Source organism: Zootoca vivipara, chromosome 9 (assembly GCF_963506605.1).
Source record: "Zootoca vivipara chromosome 9, rZooViv1.1, whole genome shotgun sequence".
NCBI lineage: Eukaryota > Metazoa > Chordata > Lepidosauria > Squamata > Lacertidae > Zootoca > Zootoca vivipara.
This window is the reverse complement of record NC_083284.1, coordinates 65,464,587-65,485,378: the sequence shown is the minus strand read 5'-3', so window position 1 is coordinate 65,485,378 and position 20,792 is coordinate 65,464,587. Positions and strand designations below refer to the sequence as shown.

Below are 20,792 nucleotides of genomic sequence, written 5' to 3'. Positions count from 1 at the left end.
AAAATAGCAACAATCTGCTGTTCTGGTCAAGGTCAATAGATAAGGGGGAGGTGCCTCTCAAGGACCCAACTTCTCAAGGACAGCTGTGGTGCTTGGCTTGATATGTTTTGGGGGCAGAATTTAGGTGTGGTATTATGAGACTGCTGGGGGCAAACTACATCCACTGGGTCCCCTTAGCATAGATGGGGGGGGCGTGCAAACTGAAAATTCTCATTCCTTTGGAGCTCTGACCTTTTTGGTGCTCTTTGCAAAGCAAGAACAGTGGCACTATTGAAATGGGGACCCTTTGATAATTTGCTCCCAGCAATGCCTGATCCACCACCTCCTCCTCCTCTTCTTCTGAAAATAAGTTTATTATTTTACATTGATTTACATTAAGATCATATAACATACAATTTACATTAAAATCTATTCATTTACTGATCTTTCCTTTCAAGCTGACCTTTCAAGCTGCATAACTTTCTATTTGCTTCCCATTTGTATTTTTGTCGCATTTTAAAATGAATGATTAGAGTTGTTTAAAGGGAATATTCTTCTTGCTCTGGCTTCCCCTTGGTGGTGGAACCCTACAGCATGACTGTGCTCAGCCAATCCTGGGTCTATTGGGCTCTTGAGACGTTCACTGTTTCACTGTTAAGCCCTGTGATGCATTAAGTAGGGGCTGTATTTGCTTCCCTAAGAGCACCCCACCCCATGCCACATGGCAAAATGCTTTTGAATCTCCCTGGTGTATAAAACCCATTTTATTATAATGCAGGATGTGTGGGCAGGAAGAGAGGAGTTGCTGTCAGGAAGAGAAAAAATCAAAGCCCTTCTGCATCCATGGAGCTAACCAATGCACATCTCCAGATAGAGGCCAGTATACTAGAAGCATTCTATTCTGTTTTGCTGAGCTTTGGCTCATCATGTCTTTTCTATAAGGGATCAGTAATTCCATTCTAAGGTTTATGTGCACACATTTGCTCTAGCACAGTGTTTCCCAAACTTGGGTCTCCAGCTCTTTTCAGACTGCAATTTCCATCATCCCTGACCACTGCTCCTGCTAGGGATGATGGGAGTTGTAGTCCAAAAGCAGCTGGAGACCCAAGTTTGGGGGACGCTGCTCTAGCAGCTCCATGCATTCACCTTGGGGATCACTGGCACTAATACAGAAGCAACCCCCAACCGGATTTCAAAACCCAAAGCAACTTGCCACTCCTGGGATGTAAGCAGAGACTTGGAGTGAGCACTCACATTGTGGACTGGAGCCAGCCCCAGGCCAGATGTTGAGATTGAAAGCTGGTGCTACAGAGGACACATGCAGAGACTGAAAGCAGCTGCCTCACGTCTCCTCTTCCACACCCCTCCCACAGTGCCAAGGCTATACATGTCTACTCAGAAGTAAAACCCATTGAATTCAATGAGATTTACAGCTTAGCATGTATAGGACTGTAGCCTCTGGAACAGCGAGTAAAGCGAACTCGATATGATTGCAATGCAAGTTTTTTTAGGCGCACAAACATTTCAGTTGTTGAACACCTGCAGGGCGGGTGGGAGAGCACTGCAACACAAGTCTTTCATATTTCACATTTTGATTTGGCAGGGACAACATATGGGTTCTTGGCTTTGCCTTATATCATCCGTAGTGTCTAGTTCTACCATAAAATGCATTGATGCTTATGATGAATTTCATGTGGCCTCTTTATTCCCATGCTAGATTTCACTTACTTAGACAACAAATAATTTAGTAATTTCCTGCAACATGATTTTTTCCCCTTTCAGGACAAAAATGCTACATTTTTAGGGACTAGCTGGGGGGGAAAAAATCAGACGAAACCCAAGTAATGTTAAAACAGCCCAAGGAAAAAAAAAGAGAGACAAAACTTAGTATGTTTTTAATTAAATAAACCTGGACCAGGATTCTGTTTTCTGTTTTAAAGTGGCATCCTGAAGAAGAATTCCATGCAATGTTATGGCTATGTACAATCTAAATCTAATGGAATCTAATGATTGGATTTAAGGGGGTGGAGATGTGAATCTCTCCTAAGAAATGAAATCCATTGTGGTAGGAATAGGTTAGCTTAAACCCTGCTCAGATCCCGGTAAGCAGACATATATTTTTGTATTTTTTATAGGTGGATACAGTGCAGACTACGCAATCCCCTGGCCACATTGAGGAATCGTGTAAAATGAATGTATGTGCTCGTAAGTGAAATATTTATGAATGAAGCTCCAACTCTTAGTGTATGTTGGATCATAAAAAAGACACATGGCCCCTTTTCGACAATATCACCCTAAATTTGATTCCCAAGAGGCGGGGGCACTGCAGAGCTCAAAAGACATTTAAAGCAAAAACTCATTATTTTTAAAACTGACTTCTGATTCGTTCTTATTTTTTAAAAATAATAATAATAAAATATATATGTGCAAATGATAAAATAACTTTCCTCTTCGGATTGTGGTGTTTTGGGAAGAACATTCAACTGATTCAAGAGCTCCAAAGGGATGTGAGAAAGGTTTTTGTAAGACGAAGTGATCAGCCGTGGACAAGCTGCATCCCATATCATCTTATGTAGAACTATGATTTGGAGAGCAAGGCATCTCTCCCCCTTCATTCTGCCTCCAAGAAGACTGGAATGCTGTCAAAGAATCTCATACAATTACTATAGTGTTTTAGTTAGTTACTGGGGAGGATGGAGGTGAGTTTAAAATGTGTGAAAGTAAGAAACAGCTGTGCTACATAGGTAAACAAAGAAAATTCCTCAAGCATGTGCTAGATCAACAAAGAAAATGGTATCTATACCTCAGAACAGATTCTGATAAATCAGAATAAAACCCGTCATTTAGAAATGTTGGTTGAGAAAGTATGGATTGGACCCTCTGGGTTTGTTGAGGAAGATATTCAAAGGCAACGTATGAAGAAAAAAAAACACAAAACAATAACTGTTAATTTCCCTGTCAGTAAAATGGAAAATCAAGTATTCGTCTGCCAAAATATATGTATTTAAAAATGTGTGATTGAGAAGTCATGACTTATTTATGAAGTTAGGAAGGTTATAGCTGTTGAATAATAATAATAAAAAAGGCCTTTCCCCAATTGCAAGAGGAGAGGGTTTTGGTTTAATTAAAAGGGGATATGCATGATGTGGGCACCCTCTTTGCATTCCTGGTCCTTGTTAAATTTAATATGTCATAAAAATTCAAAGACTATATATATATATATATATTTTGTAGCCAAAAGATTAAAGATATTAAAGATTATATTTGAACATATATGAAAGCTAGAAATATTGGTTTGTGAGATGATCCTGTATTCTAATTGTCTCATACAAATCAAACATTTCCATCATCCATGGGAGAAGCAGAGGTATTTTAAAGTATTAATTACTGTTTCGAGGTTTTTATTTTCTGGCCTTTACTCGTTGGTTACCCATAAGCCGTAAATTTACCTTATTCAGATTGCTGGTTTATATCTGATATATTTATATGAGGTTATTACATTGCATTCTCTTTTTTTATATACAAAAATTGTATACGTATACAATTACTTGACTTCACAATATGCCTTTTCTGATATTCAAAACCCAGTGTTAAAGATCACTCTTTTGGAGAAACCATCTTGCCAAAGTTAAGGACTTTTAAGTCCTCTTGATTTCAGTGAGAATAATTAAAAACATGTACTTAACATTCCCACTGAAAGCTGTGAAACTTAAATGTACTTAACTTTGATTGTACCTGATTGATTGATATGCATTTTTCTTCCTTTTGTATTAAGTCACACATGTTCTTCGCTTTTTTAAAAACAACAACAACAACTGGTGGTCTGTCCACTTATGGTAATCATTCTCAGGTGGTGGAATCTATGATATGGTAGAAGTTTTGACCTCTTTATTGTATTGAGAATATATTATCAAACTTCAAAGTCTGTACACTTCTACTGTATTGATTTTTTCCTGTCAGCAAAATCAATAAGTAAAATTAAAATTTTTGAAAATCTATTTCTTCCTTATTATTATTTTATTTGCTTCACAGTTCTATGTACATATTTGGATTGCTTAACCTTGAAGTCTAATTTGAGGATGCACTGATATGGAAACACATCAAGAGCTTCAGTAGCGCTAAGTAAAATATACCACAGAATGTTTATGCAATACAAAAGGAAAGAGAAGTGAAATAAAAAAGTCAGCTTTCTACTTCAGTGTCACATTTTGAGATCATTTCAGAATGGAGCTCACATTAGGGATGCATATTTATTTTGGAACAAGTGAAAACCTAAAAATGTACATTCAGTTTAATTTCATTTTGCTCCAAATTAACAAATAGTAACCATAGGTTATGAATGAGACTCCTACTTGTGACTCCCATTCATACCTCAATTAGTTACCCATTTAATTACCACTTGAAGTTGGCGTAGCAGCCAGAGGTGGAGCAGCACACATGCTGTGCACCTGAGGGCGGGGCAAGTGTCCCAGGGGGGTGAGACGCCCATGGGAGCAGAGCGAGCTTCCCATGGGGGTCGGAGCAAGCCGTTCATAGCGAGCTTCTTCCGGGGGGGGGGGGGAGCCGCACCGCTTTGCCAGCAGCCTTCTTCCCTCCCCTCTTCCTTTTGACAGCTCGGGGGAGCCCCCCCCCTAGGAATCAGCCTGTGGGCAGGGGGGGGCAACGCCGCACTGCCCATGACTCCCAAGCCTCCCCGAGCTGTCAAAACGAAGGGGAAGGGGGAAGGCCACCGGCAAGGCGGTGCAGCTGCTCCCCTTCCCCCGATGGCTCGGGGTAGGCTTGGGAGTCATGGGTGGGCTGTGAGCCAAATGTCACCCCTCCCCAGTGATGACACACGGGGCGGTCCGCCCCCACTGCCCCCTTCCTCCGCCCCTGGTAGCAGCAGGGTTTTTCCAGGCAGCCCCTCTCCCTCCAATGACATATATTGCACGTGATGTGCCATTGGATGACTTGAATGTTCTATTTGAACATCCATTGGCAGATTGGAAGGCATTAGAACTATGATGACACATTCATGCATTGCTCAGTAGCAGAGCACATGGTTTGCATGTTGAAGGTGTCAGGTTCAATCCCTAGGATCTCCAGTTAAATAGATGTCAGGTACCCAAGCTGGGTGTGTGTGTGTGTGTTTGTGTGTGTGTGTGTGTGTGTGTGTGGCATATAAGACTGCCAAGACTGCCAAGACTGCCAATACTACATGGACCAATGCTTTGACATTCATAGGTGAACCGGCCCTTAACTTCTTAAAAATATATATAGAACTGCAGTACGTATTAATCCAAGGTGCACATTTATGCTTCTAACCATCATTTGGTTAATGCAGTGCTTCTTTCTTTTCTGGTATCAATTATCTGTGCAGAAACAATTTCTAGCAATGGAATCTCGAGGAACCCATAGAGTGAGTGTGACTCTGCACATTCTCAGTGTTTAGCAGCTAAGTGTCTTACGAGGAATAAAACAACTTCCTTTTTGCCTCCTGCTACCACTCTAATATGGAAAGGTCAGAGAAACAGTGGGGAACCAAATGAGGGAAGATATATTTTTCCACACTGTAAGACATCAACTTTCAGGCCACTGTGATTTTTACAATTTACAACAGAGATATAGAGCCCCCACCCTTTCCCTTTAAACTGAGCTCCTTTCCTTCATGTCTCCCACTGTTGGTTGATTGTTGGATAATGTCTGTTCCCCCCATGTCTGATGTGAACAAGGAAAAGCTTGTTGGTAGCTAAGAAAATTCTATTTTGCTTTGATTTTGTTGGCCAGAAAAAGATCATAGGTTGAGCATTCTGTTCCTTACTTATCTCGGATTCTGCCATTTGGTGCAAGACACTTGATTCAACACACACACACTTCTGACTGTCTCCAGAAATCCATTTGTTTGGATAATATCACAAATGTTCCCAGAACCATGCAGGTAACCCAAGCAACCCTCTGCTCTAGGGTCATTTGTATCCTATTTGCAAGTGGCAAGGAAAATGGGGGGAAATAGTATAAAGTGAGAAGCTTTTCGTGTACTAATGTTTAATATTGTTTGAATTATATTTTTATTTTAATGGCATTATTTGTAAGCCAACTTGGAAAGATACGTATCTCTAAAGAAAGACAATAAATGATAATATGTCTTAAAAAAGATTGAAATAACTAAAATAAAAGAGGCTAGAGTCATAAAAGTAGGCACCAATTGAGCCTCCCTGGAAAGAGGGTGCCATAAATGGGGGAGGTCTACAGCCCCAAATCCCTTTGCCAACTGTTTTAACTTCAGAATGAGGCGGTACTTAAACAGGCAAATACATGTGGGCAAAGGCACCCAGGCCCTAAGCTGTAAAGGACCCTAAAGGGAGGCACTAGCATAGAGATGGCTTACTTCTGGCAATTGGGTGTGGCTGGACTCAACTCCCATCAGCCCCTGCCAACATCGTCAATAGGGATGGTGGGAGTTGTAAACTGCAATATCTAGAAAGCCATGGGTTAGCCACACACACACACACACACACACACACACACACCCGCACTAGCACTTTAAACTAGAAACAGAGCAGTAGTGAAACAGTTTCAGAACACATACAAAATGTTCTTTAGAGCTGGTCCCACTTAGCAACCTAGCCAGCAGCTGTATTCTGAACTAGATGAAGTTTAGTTGAGCTTTCAAAGACAGCCTCATGTGAAAGGCACTGCAGTACTTAAGAGCTTGAAGTCAGAAGAACTTGAGTCACTGTAGCTAGGCTATCACTGCCCAGCAATGGCTGAAGTTGGTGTACCAGGCCTAAACAGATGGAGACATCTATGTTCCATGGATGACACCTCTCCAGAGATGGAGGTGGATGAAGTAGGACCGACCCCCCCCCAACCCAGGCTGTGGTTTGATCCTTTAGAGGGACTGCCGTTCCTCCTGAGAAAGGTGAACCCCACATCCGTGGTCAGCTGGAACATCTACCAATGCTACATTCTGTCTGGACAGGATTCAGCTTGAATTTCTTTGCCCTTCTTCAGCCCATCATCAATCCCAATTCAGCACTTCCATCACTTCACCAATGGATGCAAGAGACAGAGCTGGGTGTCATAAGCATGCTGATAGCACATCACGCTGAACTTTTGCACTACTTTCATGTAGAAGGAGGTGAAATAAGATGGAAGTGCACCAGGGCCCCATAGGGTTAAATAGTGCAATTCTTCTTATATATGTTGACTTGGAAGTAAGTCCCTCATAAGCATGTGCATGTTTGAAATAAATAAAGAGACAGGACCATAACAGTAGGCTGGTCCTTCTCCAACCCCATCCTACCCAGTAAGAACCCTGTTTCAGGTTTTATGATTCTCACTGCCAATAGATACAATTGTGATAGTGTGCTGTCTACCACACATTGGGCACAGTGGAAGTCTCCCTGTTGGCAGAGTTCCTTGGGTGCCGAACAGATACGGGATCAAGATTCTTCTGACTTTATTTATTAATTTTAAAATCACTAACTCACAATAGTTTACATCAACTTGAGATTGGGGCCACCTGCCGATTTATTTTCTGAGATAACTAAAAGGATTTTTAATGTCTCACTTGCTATGTGAATCTTTAGACACACAATTGTGAAACTTTCTCCTTTGGAGGAAATAAATGTAAACTAGCTTGCTGCAGACGCGGGCATAATTTTATGATATAGCATTCAAACGTCTCCCTTCTATTTCTTAGGGGATAATTATTTCCAAGGTCTATGAAAAGCTGAATGCCAAAGATAGCCTGAAAAATATTAAAAAGCCCGTAAACATGACTACACTCATACTACAGGATATGATGAATGAATCAAATAAGCGTATGACATTTGCAGCTTGCCTGTGCTATTCCAGGGCTTAAAATTAAGTCATTTATTTTTGTTAGAACATATCAGAAAACATCTGAAAACCTTAATCATATTACTCCTTGACTTGCCATAGAGAGAGAGAGAGCCATAGCTCAGTGGCTGAGGACATGCTTTGCATGCAAAAGGAAGCAGGTTTGGTCCCTGGTCTTTTGGGTAGCATGGTTTGAGCCTAAAACCTTGGCGCATCATCACCTGCCAGAGTAGACAATACAAGTTAGCCTCAGTAAAAGGCAACTTCATATGTCCATGTGGTGTATAGGGTTAGGAACAGCTTTATATCAAGTCACATATTTTATCCATCTATCTCCCTATTTTCCAGACTGACTAGCACTCTTTCCAGGATTTCAGGAAGCTGGCTTTCCCAGTTCTACCTGGACCTGCCAGGTACACCTGGGAGCACGCAAAGCAGACCAGAGGTTGCCAAAACTTTGGAGTCCAGGGGCACATTTGCAAATGTGGGACACTGTTGTAAGCAGTACGCATCCCACAACCAAGCACACCCCACAACCTATCCCATTGACTACAACAGAATGCTTCTTTCAAGCTTAATAACAAGCTTAATTTCAGAGGTGACCCTGGGTACAAGGCAAGACCTTTGTGGGTGCATATAGGAATTAGAGCCTGGAAAACGTCTTTTAAAATCCTAACTTGGCTGTGAAAATTACTGGTTGAGTTCAGCACTTGGAATGATCTAATTCAGTTTAACCCAGTTCACTGCATTAGTTCAAAAATATCCAAATGACATTTGAAAGTAGTTCCCATAATTGCCAGGTGAACTTTGAATTAAGTTCATTTGGAGGTAGAACTTGGAACAATTTCTAGTTCATCTTCACATTTTATCTCTTACTTAAAAACCCCCTCTTTAGACTCTTTTGTTCTTTAATTTTAAATAGCATAATTGTCAGGGGAAAATAAACAATTCACATTCCTGTGTGTTTGTATGTATTACTCCTCTTAAACAGATAAATTACTTATGTACAGCAACATGCAACAGTCTGAATGCTTACAAAAAATAATTGCCCAAGGATCATTTGGATTAAGTTGAACTGAACTGAACTGTTAACTGAACGCAAACCAAACTAATTTAATTTGTAATGAAACAAACTTGAACTGCAATTAATCCCTTTTTGGACATATTGAACTAGAATGATTGCCTTTTAAAAATGAACTGTTAAAGCTGCAGGTGACCTTGGCCCAGTTATGAACGCTCACCCCCCTGTGATGTTAAAGTGTGGGATGGTACCATAAATTCTAGCCTGAACACTAGGAGAAACACTGAGATCAAAACGTAATGTTGGCAAGAGACACATGCCAATGGATGGCCATCAGAAGATGTGACAAAGATGTAACACTTGCATGAACATTGAATTGGTTGCGCATATAGATGATTTAGGGTGGTGTGTGTTTGTACGTATGTGTCCATGTCCTAGAAAGAACTAACATTGAGAAACAATTCTGTCTTCTCCTCTTCCTGGGCCCTCAGATGTTGTTTTGACTACAACCCCCATGACTAATGATCAGAAATGATCGGGGCTGTCATTCAAGAACATATGGATACCTGAGGTTGAGGAATTCTGAATCAAACAAATGAAACTGATCCTTCTCTTACAGCTGTGAAGCTCATGAGTCGGGCTGGAGCCAAAAAATGCTGCTACCGCTGCCCCTACTTTTTCTGCTGCCACACAAAGGCATGGTTCTCCCCAGTCCCTCGGTAGCCATTCAACAGCAGTGGTGGTTTCTCACTGCCTTCTGCCTCCCCCCACCAAAGTGCCTGTCCTGCCCCTATACTCCAGTTCAGCCATGCACAAGCTTCACACCAGTGTGTGTCATGGTTTGCACTGTGTATAATGCCGATCTATGATCTGCGACAGCTAGCATGCTCATGGATTGTCTTTGAAAAGCCTAACATTAAAAAAATAACAGTGTATATGATCCAATGATTTGGTTGTCAGTTCATTTCCACATGATAACATAATGCATGGTATTCCAGCGTAATACATTCAAACAGTTCAACAGCCTGTGTTAAGTTACACCTCAGACATTATGAAACAGAAGAAATATAGCATAAGTTGAAACCTAACAGTTCCAGCTTTTCAGAACACTTCTGTTTGGCATACTTAGCATATAGCATATTCTAATTTAGTATAACACATTTTAGGCTTCTTTTTCTTCTTCAGGTAGGTTATGATGGCGCTATGGGGGAAATGAAGCTTTATTTAGCATGAAGCTGCACAAGAGCTGTTGAGAGTTTGACAGAGAGCCAACTTCCCCACTGGAATACTCTGTGGACAACTTAGACTAGATTTTTGCATTAGTCACTTATCTGAGCGAGAAATGTGTGCCGTTTATTTGTACAAGACAAAACCCTTTCCCAGTGCCCTAAGGTGCCTTCTGAAGACATGTTTTGTTTACATCAGGGTAAATTTCTCCTCTATGGAACAATGGTAAACTCTGACTATAAAGGAGATATAAGATTATATTGGTGTGAAAGAGCCCCGTGGGTTACTTATGCAAACATGTGTCATTTGCCATCTTCCCCAATGGGTTTCTCTTTACTAGGGGAAGCCAATGAATATGAACCGTAACTCATAAATCACCAAACTAAGCACACTTCACCAGCAATATATTATGGCATATATAGGACCTATGCACTATGCATTTAAATCAGCATTGTACCTCTTTAAAACACTCTTGGCCTCCTCCAAAGGATCCTGGGAACTGCAGTCCATTAAGGGTGGGGAGAGTTGTTAGGAGACCCCTTATTCCTTTCCCAGAGCTACTATTCCCAGAGTTTCCTGAGAAGAGAGATTGATTGTTAATCCTTTTTGGGAATAGAGGTCTCCTAGCAACTCTCAGCATAGTTAAGAAACTACAGTTCCCAGGATTCTTTGGGTGGCAAGCCATGACTGTTTAAAGGGAGATGATACTGCTTTAAATGTATAATAGAAAATATTATACATCTTCTTGGTTTTCTCATCTGGGACTACAAACACACGGGCTATCTTGGGCCTTCTGTATCACAAGACATGGCTAGTGGACCGTGTTGAAGCTATTGCTGGTACAGCACAAGAGGTGTCTCTTTCTGTGTGTAAATTGATAAAAGGGGTTAGTTTGTAAGTTGGTTTACAAAGTGCTTATGAACAACAACTGATGTCTTGTTTCCCCCTCCCTGTATTATTAACGGAGGAATATTCCTTAGAATGCACCTCAGAATCTATTGCAACAAGCAAAGACCGCATGGATAGCAAGTCACCGTCAGAAAAAAAGTAACACCTTAGGGAACCTGGTACATCTGCCATATTTAACAAGCTGGTCTACTTTGCATGTGCACGTAACAATGTGCTTGAATTCAGTCTCATTCTGAGGCCAACGTTTTACAAATGCTTCCATGTCCTTTTGCCATGAGTTCATGCTTCCATGTGCTTTTGCAAAACCATTTCACAAGAAAAGAGCTGCAATCCAAACTCTTCATATGAAAGAACAATTTCTTCTTCTTCCTCCTCCTCCTCCTCCTCCTCCTCCTCCTCCTCCTCCTCCTCCTCCTCCTCCTCCTCCTCCTCCTCTTCTTCTTCTTCAACTTTATTTATTGATGTATGTGTGTATAGAATAGCAGTAGATGGTGGGGTGCCAGTGTTCATGTGACCCCCCCCCCCAAAAAAGCAGCTGAGTTGCTGGGAAGGAAAGAGGAGGGGTGAGGAAGTGGGGACCTCTGTGCTGTGTAAATGTACTGGCATAGCAACTCTGCTGCTCCTTCCAGTGCGTTGGCAGTGCCTCTCCTTTCTGGCACGCAGCGGTGACTCGGCTTTTCACCGTGGTTTGAATGCAGCCATGGTAAATGCTCACCGCAGATTGCCTGAGTTTGGATGTCACAGCAAGCATTGGTTGTGTGCAGCAGCAAACAGAGGAGAGAAACCTATACACAAAGGGAGAGAAGGAAGGAGTAGAAGGGAGCACGGAAGCTTTCTGCAGACATCTAACTTTCCAAACCAAGAAGAAAGGGAGGAGGAGGAAGCTCCCGAGCCTTTGCACTTTCCTAGCAGAGGTGATGTTTGAACTGAGCTACTGAAATAGAACAAAGATAGGTTAATTTTGAACACAGGAGGCTGCTCTCTGCTGAGTCAGTTCATTGAATGCTCCATTGTCTGTTCTTGTGGCAGCAGGTTTTCCAACTTTGCTACCTGAAATCTCTTTTTTTAAACCAGAGGTGCTGTGCACTGAGCCTTTCTGCATGCAAGGCAGATGCTATACCACTGAGCTCTGGGCTCTCTCTTATAACAAACCGGGACAACGGTTACAAATCAAAATGAGAAACACTTCTGAAGTTTAATTTATTTGATGACACAGCAAGGCACACACTGGTAGCTTCCAGGAAATCTGAAATTATTAATTAGTCATCAGATTTGAATATTGATTGCTGCTATGTTTCTGTATGCCAAATGAACTTGTATTACTGAGGACTGAATGAATCGGTTTAGGATGCAGCTAAATATTTTATTTATGGAGTTATGCATCATGCATTGAAGTCTGCAATGCGTCCCTTTGTTTACTTCATTCTTGTACAGTCATTGATGTATAGAAATATCCGGCCTACTGATTTGCAAAGCTGAGCCTAGGCTGCGATACTTCAGATAAGTTTGCCTAGTTTCTATATGGCTGGCTGTTGCAATTATCACATGAAATGGCTCCTGAGTGTTCGTGACATTGAATGTTTCTCTGCAATTACAACATTGACATCTTTGGTAAGAAGACATTGCTCTCCAAAAATAGGACTTCCAAGTCTGAGAGGTTAAGCATTAATGTCCAGTTTTATGGAATGCATTACCTTAAGTGCTGCATTAGTAAGGTTGAAAATAAAATTGACAACTTTTTAAAATTGACAGTGAGTCTTATAATTGCCAACAGCTTCTTCGGCTGCTGCAAAATCATGGCCTGGAACCATCTTCAAGTGTTACAACAGGCTTGGCTAAATTCTGCCACTAAGCTGAATGAGACCCACCCAAAATACGGAAAGATATTCTGCTTTGCTTCCCGTTTTGCACCTAAAATGCCCTAGGTTCAATCAGCAGCATTGCCAGGTAGGACTGCGAAAGCCCTAGAAAGCTGATGCAGACAAAGCTGAACAAGATGAGGCAAAGGTCTAACTCAGTCTACAGGTGCTTCCTTAGTACTGAAGCTGTCTGATAGGCCTATGTAGATGCCTGTTCTTGGTGATTTAAAAACCTTGCCTGCCATCTCTTTCCCAGGCAAATGTGCAGCAATCATAGCAGGAAGAATATGGTCCCACCCTGAGAATGTGGGGCCACCAAGGATGACCATCTCCTGTATTTCTGCAGGGAATCAGCAATCTGAAAGAGCAGGCCCTACCACTGGGCAGGTTCCCTCATTCATCAGACATCGAATAGTATAGAGGGGACAGTGGTGGCAACTGCATGGTCATTCCCCCTCTGCTAGAGGTCAAAGCTGAGTTCCCTGCACTTCCTAAGGTAGCTTGCTGTTCTCCGGTGAGGTTGAGGACACTGTCCTGTCACCAGGGTCAAGATTATTATTATGGGGGGGGGGGTTGATTCAGTTCACATTTAAAGGCAACTGTGCTGTAGTCAGACTTTCTGAAACAAAGCAGAACTGAAACACAGCCATACTTGGAAATTTGCACTTTTCCAAATTTTGTGACACAGGTCTCTAATTGACCGCCATTGGTGGAAAGTAACCTACAAGATGCATTACAAGAGAGGATTCCTTCCTAAATGTGCATGTCAGCACACACAAAAAAAGTGTTTATTTGGAGAATTTTCCGCTAAAATGCTGGTGAGTTTTCAAGAGGGTTCCCCCCTACCCCATTTTATAAATTGCAAATGAATGCAGAAATGGGGAGAACTGAATTTAAGATGGGAAAAATGAGAAGCTGAGAGAACCAAAACCAACAAATCCTTACACCAGAATTGAAGCAAGTCTCAACCGGGAGTCCAATCACTTTCTGGGTGCAAATGGGGGTGGGGCGGGGGCGGGGCACTATGTTCTTTACCTCAGTGGTTCCCAACAGGTGGTCCGGGGACCCCCAGGGGTCCGCGAGCTATGCCAGAGGGGTCCGCAAGATGCTATTAGAATAAAAAATATATTAAATATATTTCGTATGATAACAGATTTTTTGTTTTGGCCGCTTCCTGCATGAGCAGAGTCTAGCGCAAAACTAGAATTAGATAGAGGCAGTAGTTCTGCTGTATGCTGTTAGGTGGCGCTTTACAAACACTACTGTTTTGCAAAGAGGCAGCGCGCGCATTCTACTAACGCTCACCTCCCCAAGATGCTTTGCGCGCGTTGGCTTCATTTGTGCGCTACTGTGCAGGTCCCCTCCCTCCTCCCTGGTGCAAAAGAGTAGTGTTTGTAAACAAAGCGTTGTTTTTCGCGGAAGCTACAGTTTGCGTAGTTAAAAATGGACCGTTGGTTAAAAAGTGGTTCATCTCATTAAGAACTGAAAATTAAAACTAACTGTATACTGATGGAGTACTCTGTTGTAACTGTAAAAAAACGTATAAATATAAAATATAAAAAGACTCTCAATTTGGCTCTCACTTTTTAATTTTAGGATTAGGAATTAATGGGGGTCCTTGTCACAATAGCGGCTCGATGAGGGGTCCTCGAGAAAATTTTGTTGGGAACCCCTGCTTTACCTTATGTCTCCTGATGGAAGTAGGCAAGCCAAAATCACTATTATTATCATTTAAAGCAGGTCCCCATCCTGGTGTTTGAAGGCAATGGGACTGATTGGCTGAACCAATTGTGTGTGATGCATCAGAATGACCAAGAGAGAGAGAGAAAAAGGCACAAACCCTAGGGTAGTGAATCATGCACAGGTGAATGAACAGCCTTCTTTGTGGGTTGGGCTTGTAGGACCTTCAATTATTTGATTCATGTATTTCTTACGGCATGCTTTCTAAGGATTGCTATGATTATTAATGGAAATGGTAAAGGACAGGAAAATCCAGTTCACTTCAGTTGTTGACCTGCTTGGCTGTTCTATAAAAGCAAATTCTGCTTTCGTTGACTCATTTCTTTCTTTTTATCAAAAAGGAAAGGAAAGAATGCTTTTTAGAGTGTCATTATTAGAACATCTATACATCACATGTCTAAAATATGCACCTTAAAACAATGGGATAAATAAACTGAATATTGATATTATGGGCCTCGTACTTTGAACAACAGATCAATTTATAATGGTTTTTTTTTCCTTCCATAGGCAATCACTTTGAGACTCAGTTATAGCATTTGGAATTCTTTCAAGCAGATTTGGAACTGATACAACTGGGCTTATTGCCAGTTCCTTCACTCAGCTATGATTTTATTCAAATGAGTTGTGTCGAGCTTGCAATATCCTAAGTAACTTTAGCCTATCATAATCTATTCTTAATAGGAGAGAGAAATGCCGTCCCTATGGTAACCTTCACCGTTGGTCTTGGGATGTTATTACGAGACCAAGATGAAACACATACCTGAGGTTTAGCCACTGCCTCATTCATGATCTGTTTTGATCTTGGCTTAATAATACCTGATTGTTTGCAGCCATCTGTTGGCATTGCAAATCCTTTACAACTGTGACTGTGCTGAGCCAGTTCAACAGTGGGCACCTGGATGAAGGCTGTTTTATTCCATTTTGTGCCCTTGTAAAAAGGGATTAGGCAATCTGATCTCTGTGCGGATTAGAGCGAAGGGATGAAAGTATGCACAACTTTTGGGAGAATTGTCATAGATTATGATATAAAAGAGATCAGAGTGCTAGTGAAAGACAGGACATGGAATGCTGGAGCAAAGGTTCATCATATTTCACTGTGAAGTATCAGATCCAATTTATACATCATTGTAGGGCATGTGTGAGCTAGCTGTGTCCTTGCTCTGAGTAATGTATATTTGGGGTAATGTATTTTTATGTATATCACATGGCAAGATATCAAATTAGTGTTTCTCCACACCTTGCATCTTTGATTGTCATTTATGGGGGCATGGACAATAAAACACTAAAGTGATGATGCCACATCATGCTATTCAGCTATACAATACTGGGGAGATTGAAGAGGCAAAATGGGTCGGAAATACCCATGTCTATCCTGAATCATAGACATTAGGACTTGCGCCAGGAAGACAAGGGGCTGAGCTGGAATCTCTAATCTTGTGTAATGCCTCCAAATGAAGCAGCAGATAGGTCTCCAACACTGAAAGAAGCCATCTGAATCAAGAGGACCGGCAGTGGAAGCTGCAGAGATGCTGAATCAAGACTCACTCCCTTAGGCTGATCATTGGTCTATCATTGGACCAACCAAATTGGTCAAAGGCCTGGAAACGATGCCTTATGAGGAACAGCTTAGGGAGCTGGGTATGTTTAGCCTGGAGAAGAGAAGGTTAAGGGGTGATATGATAGCCATGTTCAAATATATAAAAGGATGTCATATAGAAGAGGGTGAAAGGTTGTTTTCTGCTGCTCCAGAGAAGCGGACACGGAGGAATGGATTCAAACTACAAGAAAGAAGATTCCACCTAAACATTAAGAAGAACTTCCTGACAGTAAGAGTGGTTCGGCAGTGGAATTTGCTGCCAAGGAGTGTGGTAGAGTCTCCTTCTTTGGAGGTCTTTAAGCAGAGGTTGACAGGCATATGTCAAAAATGCTTTGATGGTGTTTCCTGCTCGGCAGGGGGTTGGACTGGATGGCCCTTGTGGTCTCTTCCAACTCTATGATTCTATGATTCTAAATTCATTAAATTGGATCCCCAGAGTCAACACCCTCTGAGCCAGATGGTTCCAATGGACTGTCTAGCTGTTCCATTCCCTACTGCCTGCTCACCAATAACCTACAAGACAGGGCCTGAGAGATTCCAGACCAGAGAACTGCCTTTTCAAGGCTCTCCTTCTGATGAAGGATTGATGACCCTGAGAAGAGCAGTTTGGCCCAACAAGAATATTGAAAGGTTTCTAGATCTCATCAGAGCAGCTGTCTGCTTGGAGCTATCCAAGGTCCTGCAACTCCACCTTGACTTTGTTTGCTATCAACTGAGTCACCCTCAGCCAAAGCTCAGCAGGAGAATTAATAAGAGCTGAACCTGAATATTGAACCCCAGACTGAGCTTTAAAAAACAAGGCACAGCTCTAGCTGAGTAGTTATCTCCACTGTCAGTGAGAGGACTCTCCTTTTTTAAAGGAGAGCAGCTTGCTTTAGCAGTAGTCAGAATGGTGGAGTACTGTGGTGACAGTAGGGCTTTCAAGCTGTAACTTTTGGTGTCAGAAGAGGACAACACAGCCCTCAGGTCAGAATGCTACTGCCACAAAGGTACTGTGAAGTACCTTTGCTAGATGACACCAACTTTATTTTGAAGCCTCACTTGTTGTAAGGCAGTTATTTTCTGTGATAAAGTAAGATTGTTCTCTGTCTGGGGGACAGAGTGACCCCTGAGAAGGAAGAAGCTGATCATTCATGTTCTTAATTAGCTGACGTGTTTAAACAGCAACAACAACAAAAAAACCAAAACTTGTAACTACATTATTTTTGCTCTGAATATTAGCATGAGAGTACTAGTCAATAGTTTGTTCTCAAACTGTGGGGCATCCCCCCTTGGGACATGGGTAAGATTTAAAGGAGAGGGCGATCTTTCCCAGCATCAGCTGAGATGTTCTTTGGCTAAATGCTTCCTATCAATGAGCCCATAAATGAGTTTCTACTTTGGTTTAATTGTGGTCTTTGTGTGTGGATTTAGGAGGTTGTCGAAATATCATGTTCTATTTATTGTCTAAAGCCCGTGTTGGGTATATACCCAACATATTATCGTATTCAGCAGCTGGCAATATGGAACTCCCGAGGTTAATCTGATATGTAGACCCCATTTATGATGTTGGGTTGGGTGGCAGAAGGTAGTCCATTTAGAAGAATGGAAAAGTTCGCAAAAACTGTGAAACACTAAAACATATTTTTTTTTTTTCTGATGACTGTTCACATCCACTGTGGAAAATTTCAATTATAGGCCTGATCCATTATCATTAGGAAGCATGTTGTTAACACTGAAGCCAGCCACAATGATACCAACAGGTAGTCCAATAAAAGAAAATTCTTAAAATTTGTCTACCTGCCAAAGAGTTAACCAATCTTGACATGCAGCACTAATATCAATCCTTTTTTTAAAAATAATATCAAGCCTTTTATTTCTATTTTTATCTTCCAGTCTTGGGACCAAGCCATTAGTCTTTAGATGTTGACATCAGGTGTAAAATAGTGTATGTGCCTGTGAACCACTTTGACATTTTCTTTATGAATTAACATTTTATAAGTATATTAATTAATTAATTAATTAATTAAATAAAACTGCTTGACTACCTTGATTGAATTACTGGGGTTTTCTGCTAATTAAAATGGAGCTGGTTTTGAAGATCAAAATGCAAAGTGAAACACAGAAGATGATTTAAAATCTTCTACTATCACTGAGCTACTCATAAGGGTAATGTGAATTAGGGTAATCATAATTCTGAATTCACTTTATGGCTATTGATCTGTCACTATATTACACTGTCGAGGGACTGCAGTAGCTGCTTGCAAAGGACTGTCTCTTAAGCTGCAACAAAAGGAGAAAGAATTACTGGCAGGACTAATGACAGCAATGCAGATTTTCTAATCATTTATTGCCAAGGCCAACCGATAGGGTCTTCTGTAGCACAGAATCCAAATGAGGCAGCTTTCAACTCTTCTTATTATCAAGAGTAGATGGCATTGCTTGTTAGGAACTGTTGCCTGCCAGTAAGTTGACTCTACTCTTAACTTACTGTCAAGAAATAGTGACATGGCCATGAAAATATGGGACAGGGGTAATATAATATCTGCTGCTATATTTTTTTCCCCAAATAAAAATGAAGGCGGAAAAAAAATGTTTTGGTTTTTTTCTCCCAATGAAGGTGAATTTTCCCTGTTTCCCCTAAAGCAGATTAAGGTCCCTCACAGGAAACAGGAAGAAATACAAGCTATGTCATTAATTTCAGACTCAGAATATGCATTCTGGCAGCTCGTATCATTCAGAGATAGGTGAAGAGATCTCTGCTTGCCCTGGAAATAAATCGGACCCTTTGAAGCTTCCCTTTGAAAACTCAAATCTCCTCAAGGGGGAGAGGGGTTGACCAAGAGGGAAAACACTCCAGGAACCTGCTTCTCCCAGGGAAAACACAGTTCAGGGCCAGGTCAGGAGAGCAGAGCATCCCCCTCAAAGAAAGGAGAGGCCTTCAAGGCTCCCTGCTCTCCCCCCCCCCAGCTGTGTGAGAAATGAAGATCACAGGGGTTGTAGTTCAATTTCTGTGGTTCCTGATTGGCGGCGGGGGGGGGGGAGAGAATCTACCAGTACAACTTTGCTTTGCAATCAGTCAGCCAGAGGAAGGAAGAGAACCCAGAGGACCTGTCCCAGGGACTCTTCCATGAGCTGCTAACCTGCCTAGTCTCCAAGGCAAGTTTGCTATTTGCAGGAGAGGGATGGGCTAGGTGGCAAAAACAGAAGAGTGAGGGGCTTGAACGAACAAAATCAAGGAAGCCTCCTGCTTCTTGTGGAATGGGCCAAAGATGTTTCTGTTCTTTTTGATTAAAATGGGCCCTTGCACTATGAGCACCGATAACATTTATGATGTTCACTCCATTCCCCTACCTTCAAAGTGAGGGTGAGAATCATGGCGTCTGAGTTCCTCTTCAGCTCAGATTTTACTCTGAGCCAGGTAACACTCCCTTCCACCCACAGCCCATTTTGCATTGCTGTCTTGGCTGCTGCTATTCACATGGTGAATAGCAATTGACTATTTTGTTGAGCATTCATTTTGATTCATTGGTGGGGAAGTTACAGCATATGATGTTGCTTCCAGCAGATGCTATCCCATCCTTTCCAGTGCATTTTCCTGTCACTTTCCCTTTCCCCCAGAAATTACCATGGGAGGAGGCAGGGTTGTTGCAAAAAAGATCACAACTTTTTGTGCAATCTGAATTTGCTGGTGTGTGATTGAATCCCATCTGAAGATAGCAACAGCTGCTCCTACTGCCCACTTAGAGATGTCTTTTAATAAGATTCAGATGTGGGCCTTGTTAACAATGTAAGTAATCCCCACCTATCACAGTGGATATGCTGATTGCTTACAATCTCTTCACTTAATGGGTTAATTTGTGTTCATTTTTTTATAATGCCATATTGAAGCAACCCTTGAATGGAATTGCTTCATAGCCATTGTTAGAAAGCATAAGGAACTTTCAGAGACCTCTCAGAACAACCATTATTGATCACAATAGTATCATTATCATCTTCTACTTGTACTCAATCAGTACCAGTCTGTTTATGGAGGTTAAAGTATGCATACATTTTAAAACTTAGTTAAGTGTCATTATGTCATTCATAGATACTTTATTGTTCTTGGCATTGTGCATTCATAGCTCTCTGCAGTCATTGTTGCGAAAGATTGGGGAGGGGATGTAAAAGGCACAGAATCTGTGTAGGACTTTCAGTCAACACAAGTGATGAACGTGGAATATGGTGCCCTTTGCTGAATATTTCATTTTTTGACAGGCGAAGGGAAGGGGAAGAGAAAAACCAATTTCAACAAACATATCATTAGAGTATAATTGGATACATTATGCTGCTTCTCAGTAGTCAATGAACTACAACAAATTTTGATTTTTCCAGAGCTTGCTAAGGGCTCCTCCACCCCAGAATTATAGCCTAGCGGATAGAATGTTCATTTAAATTTCCGTGTGTGAATTTTATGTCTATTATAAATCCACCGAGTAACCGCTGAATTAAAAATGAAATTTTATTTTATTTAAGGGCTTCGCATGACCCTCCTCATATACTGAAAGTGTATGTGATGGGGGTCACAGTGCTGGTCTTGCCTCTCTGTGTGCTGCCTGCCACAATTTGGTGACCATGTTGAAGGGTCCAAAGTATGTGCCATCATTTGTGTGTCAGA

At 41.5% G+C, this 20,792-nt stretch overlaps 1 protein-coding gene across 8 annotated transcripts in view; it reads left to right on the top strand.

Annotated features, from left to right (window-relative positions):
• The window catches only part of PCDH7 (protocadherin 7), a 445,679-nt gene that overhangs the window by 66,419 nt on the left and 358,468 nt on the right, over nt 1–20,792 (top strand). For 2 of the 8 annotated variants that reach the window (XR_009558183.1, XM_060278932.1), the window contains exon 2: nt 2,115–2,184. The exons of 4 other annotated variants lie outside the window; for them this stretch is intronic. Coding sequence is in view for 3 of the 4 variants with exons in the window: in XM_060278932.1 (XP_060134915.1) it covers nt 2,115–2,184 (70 nt within the window). In the remaining variant the exon portion in view is untranslated. Of the gene's footprint in view, nt 1–757; nt 856–2,114; nt 3,054–20,792 lie in introns of those variants that run through there. 2 more of the 8 variants (XM_035113245.2, XM_035113244.2) reach the window with 2 other exon arrangements.